Source organism: Micropterus dolomieu, linkage group LG19 (assembly GCF_021292245.1).
Source record: "Micropterus dolomieu isolate WLL.071019.BEF.003 ecotype Adirondacks linkage group LG19, ASM2129224v1, whole genome shotgun sequence".
NCBI lineage: Eukaryota > Metazoa > Chordata > Actinopteri > Centrarchiformes > Centrarchidae > Micropterus > Micropterus dolomieu.
The window spans coordinates 8,466,345-8,486,911 of record NC_060168.1 but is presented as its reverse complement, the minus strand read 5'-3'; the positions used below and the strand labels follow the sequence as shown (position 1 = coordinate 8,486,911).

At 41.1% G+C, this 20,567-nt stretch overlaps 1 protein-coding gene across 3 annotated transcripts in view; it reads left to right on the top strand.

Annotated features, from left to right (window-relative positions):
• Window positions 1-20,364, top strand: part of psd2 (pleckstrin and Sec7 domain containing 2) — a 33,770-nt gene extending 13,406 nt beyond the window's left edge. Inside the window, exons 4-15 of one of the 3 annotated variants that reach the window (XM_046030658.1) lie at window positions 9,623-9,820; window positions 10,154-10,234; window positions 11,916-12,064; window positions 12,374-12,434; window positions 13,636-13,726; window positions 13,831-13,874; window positions 13,993-14,183; window positions 14,320-14,390; window positions 14,906-15,063; window positions 16,447-16,588; window positions 16,930-17,073; window positions 17,356-20,364. In XM_046030658.1, the coding sequence (XP_045886614.1) occupies window positions 9,623-9,820; window positions 10,154-10,234; window positions 11,916-12,064; window positions 12,374-12,434; window positions 13,636-13,726; window positions 13,831-13,874; window positions 13,993-14,183; window positions 14,320-14,390; window positions 14,906-15,063; window positions 16,447-16,588; window positions 16,930-17,073; window positions 17,356-17,586 (1,561 nt within the window). In that variant the 3' untranslated portion in view covers window positions 17,587-20,364. Of the gene's footprint in view, window positions 1-9,622; window positions 9,821-10,153; window positions 10,235-11,915; window positions 12,065-12,373; window positions 12,435-13,635; window positions 13,727-13,830; window positions 13,875-13,992; window positions 14,184-14,319; window positions 14,391-14,905; window positions 15,064-16,443; window positions 16,589-16,929; window positions 17,074-17,355 lie in introns of all 3 variants that reach the window. The other 2 variants (XM_046030659.1, XM_046030657.1) reach the window with 2 other exon arrangements.
• Window positions 20,365-20,567: the final 203 nt, after the last annotated feature.

The window sequence follows — 20,567 nt, the reverse complement described above, 5'->3', positions numbered from 1 at the left end:
TGGCACTTCAGGCGTCATGGACAACTAGTCTTTTTCACTGCAGGGCAGAGCAGCTGCACAGCAATGGATAAAAATGCCAAGTTGATCAGCCAGTCAATCAACTAGGCAGACATTTTGTTGTCGATAATGTTGTGATTCTTTACATTTAAAATGCTGTGTCCGTGGTATTTATACACTGCATTTTACAGTTATCACTTGTTAGTTTGCTTGTAGATAGAACTACTCATACTTACATTCACATGCTACAGAGCATAGCCTGACTTAACATTGGAAAACAAGACTAAGAGCTAGCAGCTTTGTGAGGCTGTAACAGCAGTGCTTTGTCAACATGCTAACGTAGTCACAATGACAATGCTAACATCCTGATGTTTTGCAGGTATGATTGTTACCATTTTCACTACATTAGCTAAAAGTACAGCGGAGGTGGATGGTAAAGCCATTAGTTTTGCCAGTGTATTGGACAAATTTTTATTTTGAACTAATGGTGGTGCTAGAGGGATTTTAAAGCCAATTTCATGGTAATCCAATAGTCGCAGTGGCCCTCATGGTGGTGCTAGAGGTAAAGTCAGTTTATGACATATTGTAGTCTGAATCAAAGAGGTGGACCAAAAGACGTTGCCATCCATAGGGTCACATTGCTAGTGTGGTAAAAACTGTGTTACAAGCCATGCTTTTACTAGATGCACAGATACATTAGAGTCTATGAACAAAGATGATTCGACAAATAGCAGTGAACATGGGCACACAACAAGAGTGTGTGTTATTACTGGTGATAGAGAGTTTATGAAAAGGACAAAACAGTGGAAGAGACAGAGAGCAGTGTGCCTTCTCAGGAAAACATTGGCATGCAGCGTAAAGCAGTTGGATCACCATATGTGTCTCAAAATGGTGCAGAAAGTCTGTTAGAGTCATAAATCAGTTGGACACATGTCTAACGTCCTGAATGCAACTGAAATCATAATACTCCATGTGTTACCTCAGTTATTCTTATTATTATGATTATGATCTTATTTTACAGATTTCTTAGCTGTAAAAAACAGTTTGTTTTGTAGTGCATCAATGAAAATACACACTGTGATTTTCATCTAATCAGAATATTCAGAAAGATACAGAGGGCTTTCAAACCTTACATCACTGTTTTTGACTACCCTAGAGCACACAGACTCTGTCCAAAATTGAGACTTCAGCTTCCATAACAGGCGGAGCTTTGTTGATGCCTCGGGCAGAGAGAAGAAACCTAATCTTACCTCACCCAAACTCTCCCTGTAGATCCTCTCCCTGCTACTGCTGATTATTCTGACATCAGTGGATGAAGAAAGTAAAGTAGGCAGCTAGCCACGGGGATATAGAAAACACTGGCAAGTATTGTAAATGTTGTAGGTAAGCCTTCCAACACAGGGAAATAAGAAGTGTGGGGTTTCTTTCAAGCTCTCAGTGTTGTGCCAGTCAGTAAACCTGCTTGATTGTTCTGAAGCATTTCAGTGTGTACATCATGCAGTTTGTAAGTCAGTCAATCAGGATTATGTATTTTAGATTTGACTGTCAATCACGTTTGGTAGTTTGTCAATCAATCTGTTACTTTAATGGTAGTGTTCATCTGTGCCCTGTAGGAACAGCCACTGACATTGAAGCTTAACCTTAATCCATAAAGGCTACTGAATTCGCCATGAAAACACACTCTCTGTCTGTCTGTCTGTCTGTCTGTCTGTCTGGCAGCTTTCTACTTTACCCAGCCAACTAATGTAATGCTGCTTATGTGATAATGCAACCTGTGGTGTAGTCGATACGCATACAGAGAAATGCTAAAGAGTCACATCAAAACACATCAAATCACATCCTTTTTTACGCATGTACATGTGTGCAATAACTCTGGCTGCTCATTTACATGCATGCATGTGTTACTATGTGTATCCGTGTGGGAAACACGCTGTGAGTGTGTGTTCTTCCCCCTAGCTTGCGACCCTACCAGATCCAAGCCCAAGCAGAGCTGATAAAAGCCAGGCGCAGTTGTTTCCATATCAGAGAAGCAGCTCTGCCGTGTGGACTAATCACTTTCATATACACTGTCAAGTGCAGAAACGCACACACACATAAAAGACACATGGGCCAGCCACATGCATGCGTAAACAAAAATGTGCAAATAGCTTGCACACCCTAATTCTCACTCATGACACAGATGTAGGAGCTTTCATATCTATCGCTCTCACTCTTTCCCCTCCCCATTCTGTTTCTCATTTACACACACACACACACACACACACACACACACACACACACACACACACACACACACACACATCGTTCAGGATGTCACTGTGGGAATAAAACCCTTAGCGTGGATCTATAGCACTGCTTAAACATCCTGCAGATTATCCTTTCCTGGCTCTCAGTCAGGCAGCGATATGGACACACACATAGACATAAATATATGTGTATACCCTTTTGCAACACAAGCAGTGATACATACAAATTCTCTCTTTTACCCTCTTAGCACAGACACACACACACACTAACTGAATCATTTCAGCACCGACAGATTTATCCCTGCCTATTTATAGCTCGACTCTATGTTTTCTGACACATCCCACAGTCTTACTGTACCACTGACAGTTTGGGCTGAATGAGGTTCTTCTAACCACAGGCTTCTCTCCTCTGAGTCGTCTGTCAACACTTCCTGTATGTGTCGAGTGGAAGTCGAGTCAGACTCTACAAAACATTTGTGTCTTTCCCTTGAATCCATAGCTGATTTTGTTGTCAGATGAAGCTGTTCAGTGCTTCCCCAAATACAATCCCACACCTGACCACAATTAGTCTCACCCAGCCGAAAGGGGTCACCATTGTCCATTGTCTGACGCTGAGTAGGTGTTTTTTTGGGTCTTGTGTGTGTGTGTTTATGTGTGTGCAAGAAAGAGACAGACGGAGACAGAAAACAAACCACACCACAATATTGGGCCCAAGTCTTTAAAGTAACTGATTGCATTTCCTGAGATTTCTGTTATCTGTTTATAAGTAACAGCCCTTTTTCTGCTGGTATAACTACAATGAAAAAGCATTTTTACATTCAGTTGTACTTTTAGGGTTATATTTGATATTAGTACTTATTTTGGCTCAGTCTATACTGATGTGATATTAGTCTGAGTTTTCGTAGAGAACTGCAATGGTTAAATACACCACCAATTCAGGTGTGTCTTGTAAATTCACAAACTAGATAAATCAATTAGTGATTTACCTATTATTACTTGAGTTATAAGAGACATTTTAAGGTACAGTATTTAGTTGTCATTATATAATCTTTTTTAAAATTGCCTATCTTGAAGGCTGTAGTATAATCTACAACATATTTTATGTTTGATATAAATGTTTAACATCAACAGTGGTTGATACTGGCTCCAGATATTACAGTTACAAAACTATTCCTTTATTCTTTTTTTCTGCCGCTTATACTGGTGGCAGCAAACTAAGCAAGGCAATCTAGATGTCCCTTTCCCCAGCAACATTTTCCAGCTTCTTCTCTGGGATCCCAAGGCATTGAGTGCATAGAGTTGAGCCCAACTATATCTAGTTGGTACCGCTCCATCTCCCACAGTAGCTCTGGTTCCTTCCCTGCCAGAGAGAGGTTGTTCCAAGTCTAGAACCAGTCTGCAAGGTCAGCACACCTAGGCCCCCGCCTTTGCCTGCCACCCAGCTTATAATGCACCCCAATGCCTATCTCTGCGGGTGGTGGGCCCATAGTGCAGTGTCTCCATGTAGTCTCTCGCCTGACTGGGATTGTTGCTGTAATTAATTATTTTGTGTTTTTTCTGAATTGCATTCTTTGGTTTCTAGGTCACAGCTAGATGGAGCAAAACTGGATGACCTCCTCAACTGGAGCACTTATCTCCTGTACCCTCCTCTGGCTAACTGCTCAATACCCTAAATCAGTTTTTCCCATGTGCTGGCTGCCACGAGAACATCACATCAGTGCCATAACAGGTTTATATATTCTGCTGTCTGTAAAAAAAATCATGGTTGACAATGGTTATCCATGAGTCATGGTTGTAAGCTGCTCAAAAAACTAACGTGTGATCGGTATTCAGCAGCATCTACTTGGTCCAAAATACTATTCTGGTCCCAGTGCTGACTGAATTTCTGTTTTGTTGTCGTCAAGGAAATTTAGTCATTGTTGTTGTCTGTACCTAATAATGTGCAGAACCAGGTTGCAGTGAATCTCGTAGAGTGTTCGCCTGTCCAAATACCAATCAAACTTCCTCCAGGATTTTGTCTCTATTCTCATCTTCCATTTCATCCCCCAAATTTTGTACTTTTGACAAACTTTTGACTTCAGATGCCTCTCTGTCCTCTGCTTTTTCTATTTTTCTTCTTTCCACCAAATCAGAAAGAGGAAGGAGGGATTTAGATGGGGGGTTTAGCATGCAGGCATGTGTCAGTGTGTCTTATAAAAATCTATGTTTGTGTGTGCCTTGGGGGCATAATCCACCTAGTGTATGATGATTATTTTTCTGCCTTGTATTGCTGTACATTATATACATTAATGCAGATGTACATAAAAAAGGTAGCCTAGGTACTGACCTCCAGTCAGTGACCTTAATGAGCTAATACATTTATGCTTCTGTTACTATTTATATCCTGCCCCATAACATTTTAGCTAAGCACCTAATTTGACGTCCTCTTTTCACCCTCATCAGTGGTAAACTCTTGCAAAATAGAGCTTTTTAAAGATATGTAGGGGAGGAATGTAGGCTACAGATATAGCCACATACAGTAAAATGACCACATGCTGGAAAGCAGCATTGTAAAACTTAAAAAGTCCAAATACAGGACGTCCCACTGATATTGAACTGATCTGCTGGCTCAGTGCCCTTCACTTAAATGCAGAGGAAGTTGTGTTGGCTGGGACACACAGAGCCATTGTAAAGCCACCACTAGGAACAGTAATTCATCAGGCAAGTCGTTCGCCCCGCCCCCAACATCCTCTCCTCCGGAGCGTTTAGACAGCCAAGAAAGTTCAAGGAAAACCCTCAAAACACATTCCCTGCCTGTTGACACTATGGTGAAACAACGCGCCAGTCTCATCTTTTCATCTCAGAATAGGCTGTACTTATATGTGATCTGACTTCCGCTTGAAGAAATCTGATTTGGCTCGAAGTTTAATAACAACCCGGGCCAATGCAGATTTTACCGACCACTGGATGATGAGGCGGTCGGACCGTCGCGCGCCTTTAACCGCTGATTTTCAAGATCCGTGAGACGATGTGGAAAGAGGAATATGATGTTCATTTCGACTTCTTGCTGCAACTCCTGTAAGTTTAACACTTCAACAGACCAGGAATTGGTTTAAGCTTTCACGTCCAAATGGGTGGGACCATTAACATTATGCTGCGTGGCAAAATGGAAATAGTGAGGTAATCTGACGAAAAATCACTACAGTGGGCTACTTATGTAATATTTATTCAGGGATTATGATAACAAAATTGAGATTAAAAATTACGTAAACCGCGATTTAGATGCATTTGATCTTGATCAGGACTTCTAATTTTAAATGGCATGTAGTGAAGTCAAGAGTTATGAGGTTGCTATAGTTATTTTTCCACAAGTCACCCATGACTATTTGCAATAAAATGTGATTTTGAGGTTAGGGCTGCACTTAACTTAATTATTTTCATTATTAATAAATCAATTATATTTTTGATCAGTCAATTCTTTGTTTATTTAGTACAATGATAATAGTGACAAATGCCCATCTCAAGTTCCCAGAGCTCAAGGTGATGTCTTCAAATTGCTTGAAACTGTCTAAAACCCAAAACTATTCTGTTTACAATTATTGTTAATAATAATTAATAAGATAATAATAATTAATACAATTAATATAATAAAGAATGAAACATCCTGAAATGTATGACTTAAATCAATTATCAATTATTATTCAGGGACTAATCTATTAATGGATTATTGTTTCAGCTCTAATTATATTGTAATGCATTACATTTGGACTTGTAGCTATAGACTTATTGGTTATGGTTATTTTCATGACTGACTTGAACTTTGAACTGCAGTTACAGAGTCAACATGAGCCAAGTCTTTACCCATCACAGCCTCAGTGGATGACCCAACAGTGTCAGTAAAGAGTGTAAAAAACAAAATACAATTAATGCACATGTAACTTTGTGTCACTTTTATGGCTGGAGGTGTTTGTTTTACAAGAGTCCAATATAGCAACAGTGTTTTTTGCAGAGATTGCATCTACATGCCGCAGCAGGTGACCTGGCTGACACACTTGCACAAACACACACAAAGAGTTCCTCTATGTGTGTGTTTCTATGGTATGTCTACCACACTCACTATCAAAATATATGTAAATAAATGAAAAGTCTGTGAAATAACAGAATTTCATAATCCAGTTAATCCCCAAATAGTTGATTACCCTGATGGAAGATGCCTTTAAAACCCTCCTCTTCCCCCCACCCACCCACCCACACACACACACACCCACACACACACACACACATACACACACACACACACACACACACACACACCTTGCAGGCAGACACACCTTGTAGGTGTGGGTACCGGCGGTGCACAGCCTAAGTGATTAGCATGTGAGTCACTGGCATGCACCATCATGCCTTCTTTCTCTGACTCACTTACATAGTCAGACTGGAGTGGCGGTCACATTGAGTGAATATGTGTGGCCTGGGGATACAGAATTGTGCCTTTAGATAGACAAATAGGTTTACTGTGTGCCCCTCTATATCGCGAAGTATCTTGGCATAAAAGGGCTTGCGCTAGATATCTGACACTTCATATTGTGTCTCTCTCACTATTATTTTGTGCTTTTGAGCGTGTGTGTTTATGTGTGTGTGTTGGTTCTCTTATTGCCAGACAGCAGTGGATTGGGGGAGCCCGGCCTCATTTTAGCTCCATGACTGCTATGAGTTTTGAATGATTTATGAGGCCTAGTGATGGTCAGACGCGAAAGCAATTTCACTGCAAACACCGGGCTAGATATTGTTTTGATGGATTACCACAGACTCGTTTTATTTTGTGTGTGTCACATGTGCGTGTGTGTTGTGTGTATATATTTTCATCCACGCGTATTTACATTTTCTACCACTTTTCTGGGTCAGAAAGGGGATTCCTGTGACTTTCCTAGGTTAGGTGGGATATGTAATCCATTTAGCAGGGTCTGGGTCTGCCCAGAGGTCTGCTCTCTGTTGGACAGGTCCAGAATACCCCCAGAGGGAGCTGCACAGGAAGCATTGTTATCAGATCCCCAAACCACCTCAACTGGCTTCTTCTCCACATGAAAGAGTAGTGGTTTTACTCCTTCCGGATATACAAACTCCCCACCCTGTCCCCAAGGATAAGGCATGGCACCCTGCAAATGAAACTGCTTTCCCCGACTATATCTGCAATCTTATTGTCATTCTTGCTCCGCCTCAATAAGGTGCAGGAGTTTGCACGACCCTCCTCATCATGGTGGAGGGTTTATGTGTCCCTGTGACCCCGGTAACTGTGTTGCTCGGAGCAGTAGCTACTTGTAGCGTCTCCCAAGGCAAATTTGTACAAGGTCAGGGACCAGATGAAGAGTAAATCTTAGAGCCTAATGAATCAGCTAAGACAGGACAGTGTAACCTTGCCCTGAGAAGTGAATGAGGGCCCTGTGTAGAGGTCAGCTGGGACAGTGTAGCAGTCAGCCATTCAGCATGTGAAGTCAAGGGACTGACTCCTGGCCATGAAAATGTGTTGTTGTTTGTGTTTTTGTTTATTTGTCGATCTTTTGTATTACTCTGTTTTTTTCTGCCTGATGCCTGTTTCTGCCACACAATGCAAAGTTGCGATTGCCAGCCTTAAGGTGATTCACAACCTCTTTACTTCTTACTTCTAGTACAGGACATTTGGCTTCCGCTGTATCCATGGTAACTAGCAAATCCCTTTCGACAACAGTGCGTAATGTATTGAATTTGTGAGGGTAATGCAATTGGGCTGATCAGATTATGTAAAAAACATCTGAATCATCTGGCGAGTATGCTGATGGTGCCACGCAGATGCACACATAGACAGGAAAGGAGGAAATGCCATTTAGGCAGATGGAGGTGAACGTATGCTGTCTCTTTGTTAAGAAATAAATCTGAGTTTGCTGTTTTGTGCTGATTTACTGATAAATGCAGCACATGTACGGTTTGAGTTTGTTGCTCTCAGCATGGATGATATTAAATATTATGCTAGTTTGCTAGATGTTTTGTCTGTTGGGTTGGAAGAATGCATTATGGACACTGTAAATAAGATGTGTAGACAACACTTTGATCAGAAATGTCAATGAGGCTTAGAAAGGTTACTTGCTTCACAAGTGAGTGAAGTAGCAAAAGTAATAAATGTTGTTTTAACTTGTAATCAAAACCAAACCATCAGCACTGGATGTACAATAAAAGTACAATAAAAAGGCTAATTAACTTCCCACTGATGGATTGTAGCATGAAGTCAAGTATACTGTGCAATGCAGCACAGTGGATACAGCTCAATATCTTAATCAAACTACCTCATTTAGTCATAAATAAGTAGGATGCTAATTAATACTCTGCATCGATGTTCTCTTGATGCTACTTAAACAGTTACACAGAGTGTGCGACCTTGGCCTGATTAGACAGTTCATCAAACTGTGTCCTTCAGCAAGACACTGCGTCGTAGTCTACAGTGATGGCCTTATTTCTTAATGTTAAGCCTTCAAGTAGTCTTTTCTTTTTAAATGAGTAAGCTGTTCTACGAACATTATTTTCACTCAGTAGCATTGCGAGTGAAGCTGGTTTCATAATAATCACCTATAGTTTGCAGTTAATTTAAACAACTTTTCAGTGCATGTGAGTTTGAGACAAATAGGGTTCACGAACAACTCTCATTCATGCAGACTTTGCAAGTCATTTCTTAAAGCTGCGTGTTCACTCTCTTCAAATATTTGGCAACTTATTTTATTTTTTCTTAACCTTAACTGTTCCTGCAGGGGTGATTGAGCACATTCAGTGTTTTGCCCTGCTAATAGTCACACAGATACACCCATTTGCAGCTGGGATAGACAGCCTAGTCATAGACAATGAGCACGAGATGGACAATTTACTGTTTTGCTCAAGGGCAAGTTGATGAGTTTTCATAGCCAGAGAGAGCATTGCGGAAAAATGTAAAAACCCACTTTTCCAACTTCCAAACTACATCTGCCTGAAATACAGGAACAGAAAAGTTGAGGTTTTCGGGGTTTTTTTATATTATAGCACTTTAATTCAAATTATGTTAGAGGTTAAGAGTCTGGGATTAATGGAGCTTTTAAGAAGACATTTGTAGCAGGTGAAAGCTGCTTCAGCATTATCATCAGTCAGTAGATTCACTGCATTAAAGTAGGAAATGAAGTGACAGTGAAACTGGGTCAGTGTCATAACAACTCATTTAAACCTCATTTGACTTTTGTTTGTGAACATATGTTTGTGTAATTGAGTTTCATGCACAGCAGTTCAGTTTTCTCTGTCTAGTTTTAAGTGAGTGGGCGAGAAACCACGGACATGTGTTCCATTCATTAACCTAGGCACCTACTTGTGTGTTTGTGTTTGTATGCGTATGTTCTCTTCTCCTCCAGTGATGCCAACCTCACAGACGTGCTGTCTGACTCAGAGGAGTGTGATTTGGGCAGTCTGGAGCGTTTGGAGCGCGGCAGCACCGACACTCTGGCCAATGGCTGCCGAGCCGACTGTGAGGCCGCCAAGAGGCTGGCCAAGCGCCTCTATCACCTCGAGGGCTTCAAACGCTGTGATGTGGCCAGACACCTGGGCAAGAAGTGAGCATACATGCACACAGTAACACATGCACACACACGATGACGGACGGACTGATAAATCACCAGAAACAGAGGAAAACATATTTACATAGTTACATATGTTTGGTGCGTTTGAACACGCACATGAGACAGACACACAGATGTACATGTAAGAATACTAGATTGATTTGTGAACACATAATCAAACACATCTGCACAAGCTTACTTACTTCTCAAAGCATCACTTGGAGAGCATTGTCTAATACAGTGGTGTCAGGAAAACATTATATAACACATTCATACGTCTTCAGTGCCACGTTGATGTGCTGACTCTCTCTTTCTGTCCCTCTGCAGTAACGAGTTCAGCCAGTTGGTGGCATCAGAGTACCTGAGTTTCTTTGATTTCACCGGCCTGTCGCTGGATCGAGCCCTGAGGTAACGCGCAGTCAGCACTTTGGAAGTGATGAGTGTGTAATGTAGACATCGATACACATTCATCTGTATGTGTACTCTTCACTTTGCCTCTTCACAAGCCGTTAGCGTTGTGCTAATCAAGCTGTCGTGTTGAGTACAGTTAGCCAGTGAGGCTGACAGCTGCGGAGTACATCACTGCCTTGTACCTGACATGTTGCTGTCTCAAACCACTGCCTTCAGTTGAGAAGTTCAGACTGGGGTAGATTAGCATACTGTTGTTAGAAAGTAACATGTGACATTCATTTGGGTTTGAATCTTGGCAATTTAGACTCCTTATCATTTTCCTCATTAGGTCTTCACACTGATGTCAGCCATAATAATGTCTGGTAGAAATTAAATATTCTTGTTAACGTCTCATCATAATGGTTACATTTTATTATATAATTGATTTTAATGAAAGTTACTGTAGTTGTCTGCATTAAACTGACGGCTAGAAATGACTTCAATCAGTATTATTTTCTACAACAAATTTAAAATTGGGAGAATTAATGTAGGAAAGGATTATTTTAATTATTGATTAAATAGATTCACTCCAAAGTGATGTCTTCATATCAAAAGTCCAAATCCCAAAAATAACAAATGAAATGAAAATAACAAAAGCTAGAATTTCAATTATAGAATAATAATTGTGGTATTTTACTGTCTAATTGATAAATAGACTGTGTTTGGACCTCAGAAAGCACAATATAAAAGTGGGAGTACAACCTATATGAAACCTGTTGATTCTGGCATAGAGTTACAAAATCAAATCCGTTATTTGCAGCCAGTTCTCAAAATAAGATACACACGCAGACAAAAAGATGACACAATCTTTCCTTGTGAAAATATGCTGCAGAGTTTTAAAAGACAGGCTTGGCTGTTATACACTGAACACAATTATAAATGCAACGGTTTTTGCCCTCATTCATCATGACCTAAACGCAAAGATCTAAGACTTTCTCTATGTACACAAAAGGCCTATTTCTCTCAAATATTGTTCACAAATCTGTCAGAGTGTGTGTTAGTGAGCATTTCTCCTCTGCCAAGATAATCCATCCACCTCACAGGTGTGGCATATCAAGATGCTGATCAGACAGCATGGGTATTGCACAGGTGTGCCTTAGGCTGGCCACAATAAAAGGCCACTCGAAAATGTGCAGTATCACTATATAAGTGGGGTCCGGGGGGTCGGGAAACCAGTCAGTATCTGGTGTGACCACCATTTGCCTCACGCAGTGCAACACATCTCCTTCACATAGAGTTGATCGGGTTGTAGATTGTAGCCTGTGAAATGTTGGTCCACTCCTCTTCAATGGCTGTGCAAAGTTGCTGAATATTGGCAGGACCTGAAACACGCTGTCGTATACGCCGATCCAGAGTATCCCAAACATGCTCAATGGGTGACTTGCCTGGTGCATATGTTGGCCATGCAGGAACTGGGATGTCAGATTCAGCTTTCAGCAAATGGAAATGCTGTTGCATTTATAATTTTGTTAAGTGCAGTTCTCTTAGAGTAAAATGTTTCAAAAGGTTTTCAACAAAGCTGCTTTCCTCTGCAAATTGTCTGTACTGCCAGAAGTGATTAAATCAGATATTTTCCAGAGTTGCATTGCTGTGAAACGTTTGATCGCCTGTTGACCTCGGGGTGTCATTTTTGTGACAGGAACTTCTTAAAGGCCTTTCCACTGATGGGAGAGACCCAGGAGAGAGAGAGGGTCCTTGTACATTTCTCCAGGCGCTTCTGCCAGTGCAACCCACAGACACCCACCTCTGAAGGTCAGAGCAACGAGGGTGATGATGTTGACAATGATGGTAATGAAAGACGATATTGTAAAATTATTATATTTATTACTATCACAGTTTTCCATATTGACCCCAGTTGGTGCTATATGCATAAACCTTCAAATATTTGCGTCTCAAATGTAAATACCAAATCTATTCAGATCAACACTAGCAAGCAGGCTTTTCATGCAGCTCTGCAGATGTGTTTGTGATCTGTCTGCATGTATGTTAAAGGAATGTATGGCATTGCATTTGTGTGTGTGTGTGTGTGTGTGTGTGTGTGTAGAGGAGTGCTGTAACATTCAGCTGACCACGGCCTTGTGTATTGTCCGGTTGCAGATGGAGCTCACACATTAACCTGTGCCCTCATGCTGCTCAACACTGATCTACACGGACATGTATGTACTGTAGTTCTCTATCTTGGACTGGTTGGGCGGGATTCCCATTCCTGCAATCCTTTGTCAGCAATGGCATGTCTCCATTTACTTCCATTTCTTGTTCTTTCCCTGTCTTTCTGTCTACGCTTTCCTCTTTTTCTTTCCTTCTCCTCCGCGTCCTACTTTCTGACCTGTTTCTGTCTCTCCTCTCCTCGAATAGTCTTATCTGTTCGGTTTTAAACTGGAGCACTGTGGTCTAGGCAACATAACACGATCAGTATCATAGGTCCTGTGCTTTGCTTTTCCTCGAGCCTCCTGCTCAACTCGACGCAGTTCATGCTAATAGTTTTTTTTTGTGAATATCCCTCCTCTAACTAATATCCTTTCTCTCCTTTCACTGTCCTTTTCCTCCCTTACAAATCCTTCCCCTGCTAACCAAATCTGGCCCCCTGGTATCTCTCTGCCCCTGCAGGTGGTAAGTACAATTATAGTACTAATGCTGTCCTCATTGCCATCCGTGCCTCTTCTTTTCAACTAACAATAGAATTTGAGTCATAATATTAAAATTAGGCACACACAATGACATATTAATCTTTAAATCATTGTTGTTTGACATTGACATAAAATGATTTGGCTGCTTAAATATTTTTTTTACCAAAGATAAATGGTCAGTGGCTGATTTTTGGTTGATATTTATTCTTCTTAAAATAAGTGGGATTAGCAATGAGAAATGTAATTGATCTGTCCCTTTTATCCCTGTACAGTTTAATATCGAAATTCAAATAGCTCCACATCTGTATCTGTTTCGGTTACAGGGTTGATTTAGGCAGAAAGGGGCAGAAACACACAGAAACCTGCCCATGGTTTCATCCTACCCCATGATGCATCATAATTACAGGTTAAAACAATAGGAAATCTATGGTAAACACATACCTGACAACCTCTAATAGAGGTGGATCCACGCTCACCACCACTACTAGTAGAACTAGCAGCACAACACTGACACCCAGTGGATGGTTGCAAAACTGCTTTCAGGTTGGCACAGATAAAAGAGGGTTGAAATACAGCTTTAGAGTATTTGTCTGCTTCTGTGGATACTGAGCTGAGCTTAAGATTGACCAGTTAGGCTCCAAACACATAAAGGAAAAATCTTTGCCAAGTATTTTGTCAAGGTGAAATTTGAACTGATAGTTTTGTTTGTTGTTGTTTGTTCTCCTCTCCTCAGAACATTGGGAAGAAGATGTCTTGCCAACAGTTTATCAGTAATCTAGATGGCCTCAACAATGGCGAAGACTTCCCTAAAGACTTATTAAAGGTACAGGTCTCCTCCTGAGAGAGCTCAGCTATCTGTCTGCTTTATCTTTATTTTTCCTTTGCCACAGAATTGAAGTATGTCTTCAAATTGTTTTGCCCGCACAGGTTTTGTACAACTCAATCAAGAATGAGAAGCTTGAGTGGGCAGTGTGAGTATGCATTTTGTATTCATGAAAAGGAAAAGTATTTGGGGTATGCAAGTTTTTTTAGAAGTACACTTGGCTATGTGCTACTCCAGTTTATCTGAATGGGTATTTGTGTGTGCAGTGAAGAGGAGGAGCTGAGGAAGAGTCTGTCAGAGCTGGTGGAGGAGCAATGTGAGGGTGGGAGTAAGCGTGTTGCCAGGGTAACGGACGGCACTAACCCTTTCATCGCCATTCCCATTCTCTTAAATGCCGTAACCTATAAACACGGAGTGCTGACCCGCAAGAGCCACGCTGACATGGACGGCAAACGCAGTGAGTGATTATACACACACACACACACACACACACACACACACACACACACATTTTTACTGAAGTTACCAAATTCCTAATAAGTTATTGTAATTTGACAGAAAGGTTTTTCATTCTTTACTTTTCTCTCTTCCAGCCCCGAGGGGTCGCCGTGGTTGGAAGAAGTTCTATGCGGTTCTGAAGGGAATGATCTTGTATCTCCAGAAGGTACTGCATCTCATCCTCTGCTCCGTTACCATAGAAACACACATCCACCACCGCAATGACAGCGGTGGTGGTGGATGCTGCTCTGTGTGTGTGTGTGTGTGGTGTTTGAGAGGGAGTGAGATAGAGAGAGCATTAAATGAGGCATGTCTGCATGTTTGTCTCCCCCTGCTGGTAGAAAGGCTGTACTGACAACATGTGAGGTGTGAAATGTTCAACCTGGATGAATTGAATTAGCTTCTATTTCTGTCACAAGCAGTGTGATATGTTTTACCTTAATTATGTAAGTATGGAGTTATGTAAAAGGAGCTGCTAAGTTATAGGTTTACTGTTTAATTTAATGCGGACTGCTCCTCAGTTGTCAATTTAGGTATTTGTATACTACAGATACACAGCATCTCTTCTGTCCTCTGCTTTAGGAGACTAAATCACTAAACAGACTGAAACATATCAATATTAATGGGATCCAAAACATAACACCTATTCCTTTTTTCCTGTTGTTTCTGTTACTTACCAAGGATGAGTACAAGCCTGACGCTGACATTTCAGAGGTGGACCTGAAGAACGCAGTGCGGATCCACCACGCTTTAGCCACTCGTGCCACCGACTACAGCAAGAAAGCCAACGTACTTAAGCTGAAAACCTCAGACTGGAGAGTCTTTCTGCTGCAGGCCCCGTGAGTCATCCACGTCGAATTTCAGATGTTTTCATTTCGCTTCAGACAGTTAAAATGCAAAAGTACAGGAAATACGATGGAGTTTTACATTTTATACATGTATGTTTTGGAATTTTTTCACATTTTCAATTTACGGCATCGCCCAAAGATCATGCAACATTTTGATGTATGCTGGAGGAAAGGATGGATGGTAATGATGATGAGCTCTTTCTAAATAATTAATTACATCTTCATAGAGTAGGTTGTGATACCTGAATCCGCTGTCATTTCAATTCTCATGCAGTGGAATTTATGATGTTGACAGGATGAATCTTATTGTGTTTCTGTGTATAATGTGTCATTTTGATTTAATCAAACTTGCAAGTTTCAAAGTATGAATCAAACTCCTTAGAAGGCAGTCACTGGTGATATAAGTCAGTGTCTTTGTTTAAAACCTCATTATATTTAAAGTCTAAAAGATTTCAAATTTAGATACACTGTAACGTCAAAATAATAGTAGATTCTAGTTAGAGATGAAGTAATCATCATCGGTCAGGCTTTTTTATGTAGAAGAACCTGTGTCAGTGTGGCCTCTCTCTCTCGCTCTCTCGCTCTCTCGCTCTCAATTCAAATTAGCTTTATTGGCATGAATGTAATAACAACATTGACAAAGCATCATATATACACAACATAAGAACAATCAGCCCCATACATTTCATTAAACAATTAAAGCATAAAGTAATCAAAGTGTGTTTGTGTTTAAAAAAATATATATATACATTAAAAATTAAAATAAAATAAATAAATAAAACGGTAAGTGTGTGTGTGTGTGTGTTAAAAAATATATATAAAAAATAAAATAAATAAATGAAACAGTAACGTGTGTGTATATATTAATATACCAAAAAAACATTTTTTTTAAAAATAATTAATTGATTAAAAAAAATAATAAAAAGAAATCAGTATCAAATGTAAAAACAAAACAATTACTAAAATATCAAATGATCAAAATAATAATAATTTGAAAATCTGAACAATTATTTGTTAGTCTGAGGTTCCACTGGTTGTCCTCACTTCATGGCATGAGGAGACATATTTTGCAGCAATTATTTCGCATTTGGGCATTTCTCCCAGTAAATAGGGGAGTTTTTGTGTGTCTGATATGAATTCGAATTCGGGGTATATTTGGGAAATGTATGCAAAGTGTTTTTGTCTTTGTATTTTATATTTAGGGCATGAGGTTAGAAAGTGCAGCTCTGTCTCTACCTATCCCCTGTCACACTCTCCTCTTGTGGTAGCCAGCTCTGTCTGTGGCGACCCTTTTCTATGGCCAGGCTGTGTTCACTCAGTCTGTTTCTCAGTTTTTTCTCAGTCTCTCTCTCTCTCTCTCTCTCTTTGCAGTAGTGAGGAGGAGATGATGTCTTGGATATTCCGAATAAACCTGGTGGCAGCGCTGTTCTCCGCTCCGGCCTTCCCCGCTGCCATCGGCTCCATGAAGAAATTCTGTCGGCCCATCTTGCCGTCCTCATCCACCAGACTCAATCAGGTACACACACACACGCACGCACGCACACACACACACACACACACACACACACACACACACATACAGAAGATGACATACATTAGGAACAAGATAAGCTATCACACTCGACTGGCTTATATTTTTCCTGTAGAAACATCAAACACCACAATGAATATCTAGTTATGACGGATATTTTGCATTGTGTATAATATACAGTTTATCACTGCAGTATGCACAAATCCTTCTACATGAAAAATCTCTACACAGGGTGGGCATTTTTACATCTTCTATTTGTGTCTACTTGCATCTGATTGGCTGTTTTGGGGGTCTTCCGGTTTATGTCCGGGCTGTGATTGGTGCAGGAGGATCAGCTGCTGAGTCATGAGAGCAAGCTGAAGCAGATGAGCCTAGAGCTGGAGGAGCACCGGAAAAACCTGCCCTCAGCCGACCCCAAAAGCCGCGAGTGGGAGGAGTACCGGCTCAAAGAGCACTACCTCACGTATGAGGTACAGGCTTTACACAGCTTCGGTTAATTTGTCTGGTGTTTTATGTCTGATTTTTAGGGGGTTTATGTTTTGTTTTCAGTTAGCAGCTAAGAGACCAAAATAATTTCTGTTTTCTCTTCATATGCATTTTTTAAGTACATTATCATTTGTCATTTTTTTATTTGTAGCAAGGAAGACGTTCAGGTTGCAAATATATGATCTCAGGATAACTGTTAGATCGGGAAATTCGCCTCTTGTTTTATCTTCTTTTGGTCTTATTTTTCCTCCCCTCTCTCTGAGCAGAAGACTAGGTATGAGACGTACATCAGCCTCCTGCAGGCGAAAATCCGCGCAGAGACGGACGACCTTGAGAAAATCGAGGCCAGCTTCATGGGTGGCCTTATCATGGAGGGTGGCCTGGCCAGCCGCGAATGCCAACTCCGTAAGACGCGGTCCTCCCCGTCCATCAGTCAGGCTCAGGGCGGACTGAACGGCAAGGCCATTGGATGCACTGCCCCAGGACAGAGGAGCTGAGGGGAGGAAGGAGGACCAGAGCCCACAAACCAACACCTCTCCAGGCCAAACTAGCTTAATCCTCCAACTTCGTATTGGGCTTTCTTTTGTTAGTATTTTGTGTTTTGGGCTCCTCTGTTCCTCCTGTTGTAATTCGAGTATGAGAGTGGGCAGCAACAGAGGAAATGACCGTCACTATCCTTCCCAGAATTTATCAACCCTGGTGATAAGTTTCTATCCTAGAGAAATAGATGAAGATGATGAAGAGCCCCGCACTTGATACCCAATAAGTAACCCTGCCAAACCTCAGTTCTTTGAACTTTTATTATTGCACATTAAAATGATCCTAACTGTGATCACTATTTATAATGACATCATCAGTATTATTTTGAAATGAAACTCAGAAGGATGCTTTCTTTAGTTGAAGTGTGTTGTTAGTTAAGAGCAGAACTTTGAGTAATTTATAATGTGTTATTTTAAATCCAGATATAGAACAAGCAGAGACAGACTGGTTTGCCGCGGTCCTCCCTGTCTTGTCCTCGTCCTGCAGTGAGGCAGCGATTCAGATAAAGATGGTACTACTGTAGCATTTAGGCCTTTTTTCCCACTCATGTTTACACACCCAGCAACTCACATGAGTGTGTATGGACCTACAGTATGGGTGGAGTGAGGTGTGTGAAGATACAACATATCTGTCCCAGAGTTACAAAAACTCTCAAAGAACTTCTCAGAAGGATCAAGTCCTTGCTATGTATAGCATATTATTTATTTATTTATTTAATTCTCCAAACCTTTATTCACCCCAGGAAGGGTTTACACTGAGCATGCGTGCTCTTTTTCGGCAATTTCCTTCTTGACATTCATACAGTTACATTCATTTGTAAGTTTAAAGGAGCTGCCAAGTGGAACAGCCGTGGTTTTAGCCGTTCACTAAGCTGCTCCACCAGAGGAACTGGAGGTTGAGTGCCTTACTCAAGGGCACCTTGACACTAGTTGTTGAGGGATTTGGAGAGTGTTAGTCAGTCACTTGTCAGAGAGATCACAAGTCTGTTTCTGAGACTTTTAAGCCACCGCTAGCCCAAATACTGACATGTATTCAATTATTCTGTTTGCTTTCCTTACAACTCAAATCTGAACTGAAGAGGATAACTGTGTGTGTGACTGGATGAAAGCACCGTGCCATGTTCTGTTTTATCCCACAAACCACTCTTCTTATATCACGACAGAGTGCACTGAGCTGATAGAGCTGATGCGTAACAATAAATGGTTGGGTGTGAGGCTTCTAAAGATCAAAATGAAGGGCAGAACGGGAAGGTGTGGGTGGGAGGCACACGGTATGAGTGGGTCAGCTGGTGTATGTGTGTGTGTGCACATGCATGTGTGCGTGCATTGGCATGCTCTTTTCAAGTGGTTCCAGTTGAGACGCTGTAGGCAACAGGAAGAAATAAATATAGCAGGGTCATGTTTTTGTATGAAGAATTTATTGTGCATGTTTGGTGAGGAACAATCTAATGGCATTCTGCTGAATAAGACTGCCGACACAACCGGGCCCGTATCTCTCAAAATCATCTTCAGCGCAAAGGGCAGCCACATTCCTTGTGACAACAGATATACCATAACCTCTAACCAATCCACGTTCTGAATTATAACAACTTAGTGGACGTATCGTAGCTCGTTTGGCCTCGTATTGGGCATTTTACTAGTATTGGTGTACTCCTTCCACTGCCATCGTTCCTAACAGATGAAGATGTTTTTGGGAAAGCAGGCCATGGTGAATCTTAAGACAGAGGCCGGCTGATTGGGGAGTGTAGCAGCAGGACTGCTCCAGCATAATGTTCTTAGGTGAAGAAACATGTCGGCATTCTCGAATAGAGAATGGAACAGCAGCAAAACAACTCTACCAGTAGAGTAGCCATCAAAACATCCTCTACCTGGGGGAGGAGGAGAATAGGCGACTTTTCTAAGAAGAGGAGACTGGTTTGGTTTTCTAAGTAAGACCGCCTCTGTCAGCCAAGAACTGGCAAAACAGACATCCAGCACACCTTTTTCCAAACTAACAATATATTAAACCTTGTTTCTCATGGAAGGAGGACTTGTGAAACGTTCTGAGGCAGTGGGGATGTGGTGGAGTATCGCTGTTTGTGAGCACCTTAATTGATCCGAACCCATACACAGACACACCTTTCCTCTTTCTATGTAATTTGCTTATGACACAACTGTAGATCAGTGAGCTTAGTGCCCCTCACTCAGCCTCAGTGTGGCACAGAAGCATGTTGACATCACCAGAGCTGTGGATATCGACCGTATGAACAATCATATCTTTGGCTCTGGACACGGCGCTTCTGCTTCTTCCTATATCATATTAATAGTGACTGATGGGATCTGAGATCCTTCTGGGACTTGGCTGGAATCCTGGAACCGGATCCTTGTACAGACCAAAATGCTGAAGTGGAGCTGGGTTTTCAGAGAGGAAGTACCATTTTATAAAGCTGTATTGATAGGATGAATAACTGCTTTCTTACAGGGAGACTTCCCCTTATAGTCACTTTGGCTGTTGTGCTAACCATTGTTTCCCGATGTTCTAGGGTAGGCCTGTGCTGTAATATAGGGTTGTGACAAAAAATATTTGTTGATTGTTATGTTTTATTTAAAAAATGACAACTTCGGCACTTTGATGTCAGCATTGGATCTGTCTGTTTGTTTGTATATCTGAACTGTTTTTGACAGGATGCTCATACTATGTAAAGGACATATTTACTGAATATTTAGTCTGTGCTTCATAAAGTGAGCTTTTATACAGATGATTGTGGTTGTGATTTATTAAGAACGTTAACGCTGTGCTAAAAAAATTGCTTATTTGAGTGCCACAGACATCTTTGAAATTTTGTAGGTATTACTTTGTGTTACCCAACATGGGTAAATGCACTGGAGGATGCTCATTAATGTGCTTAGTCTGCAGAGCTTTAAAGTTAGCATATTAGTCAAATCCATTATAAAACAGC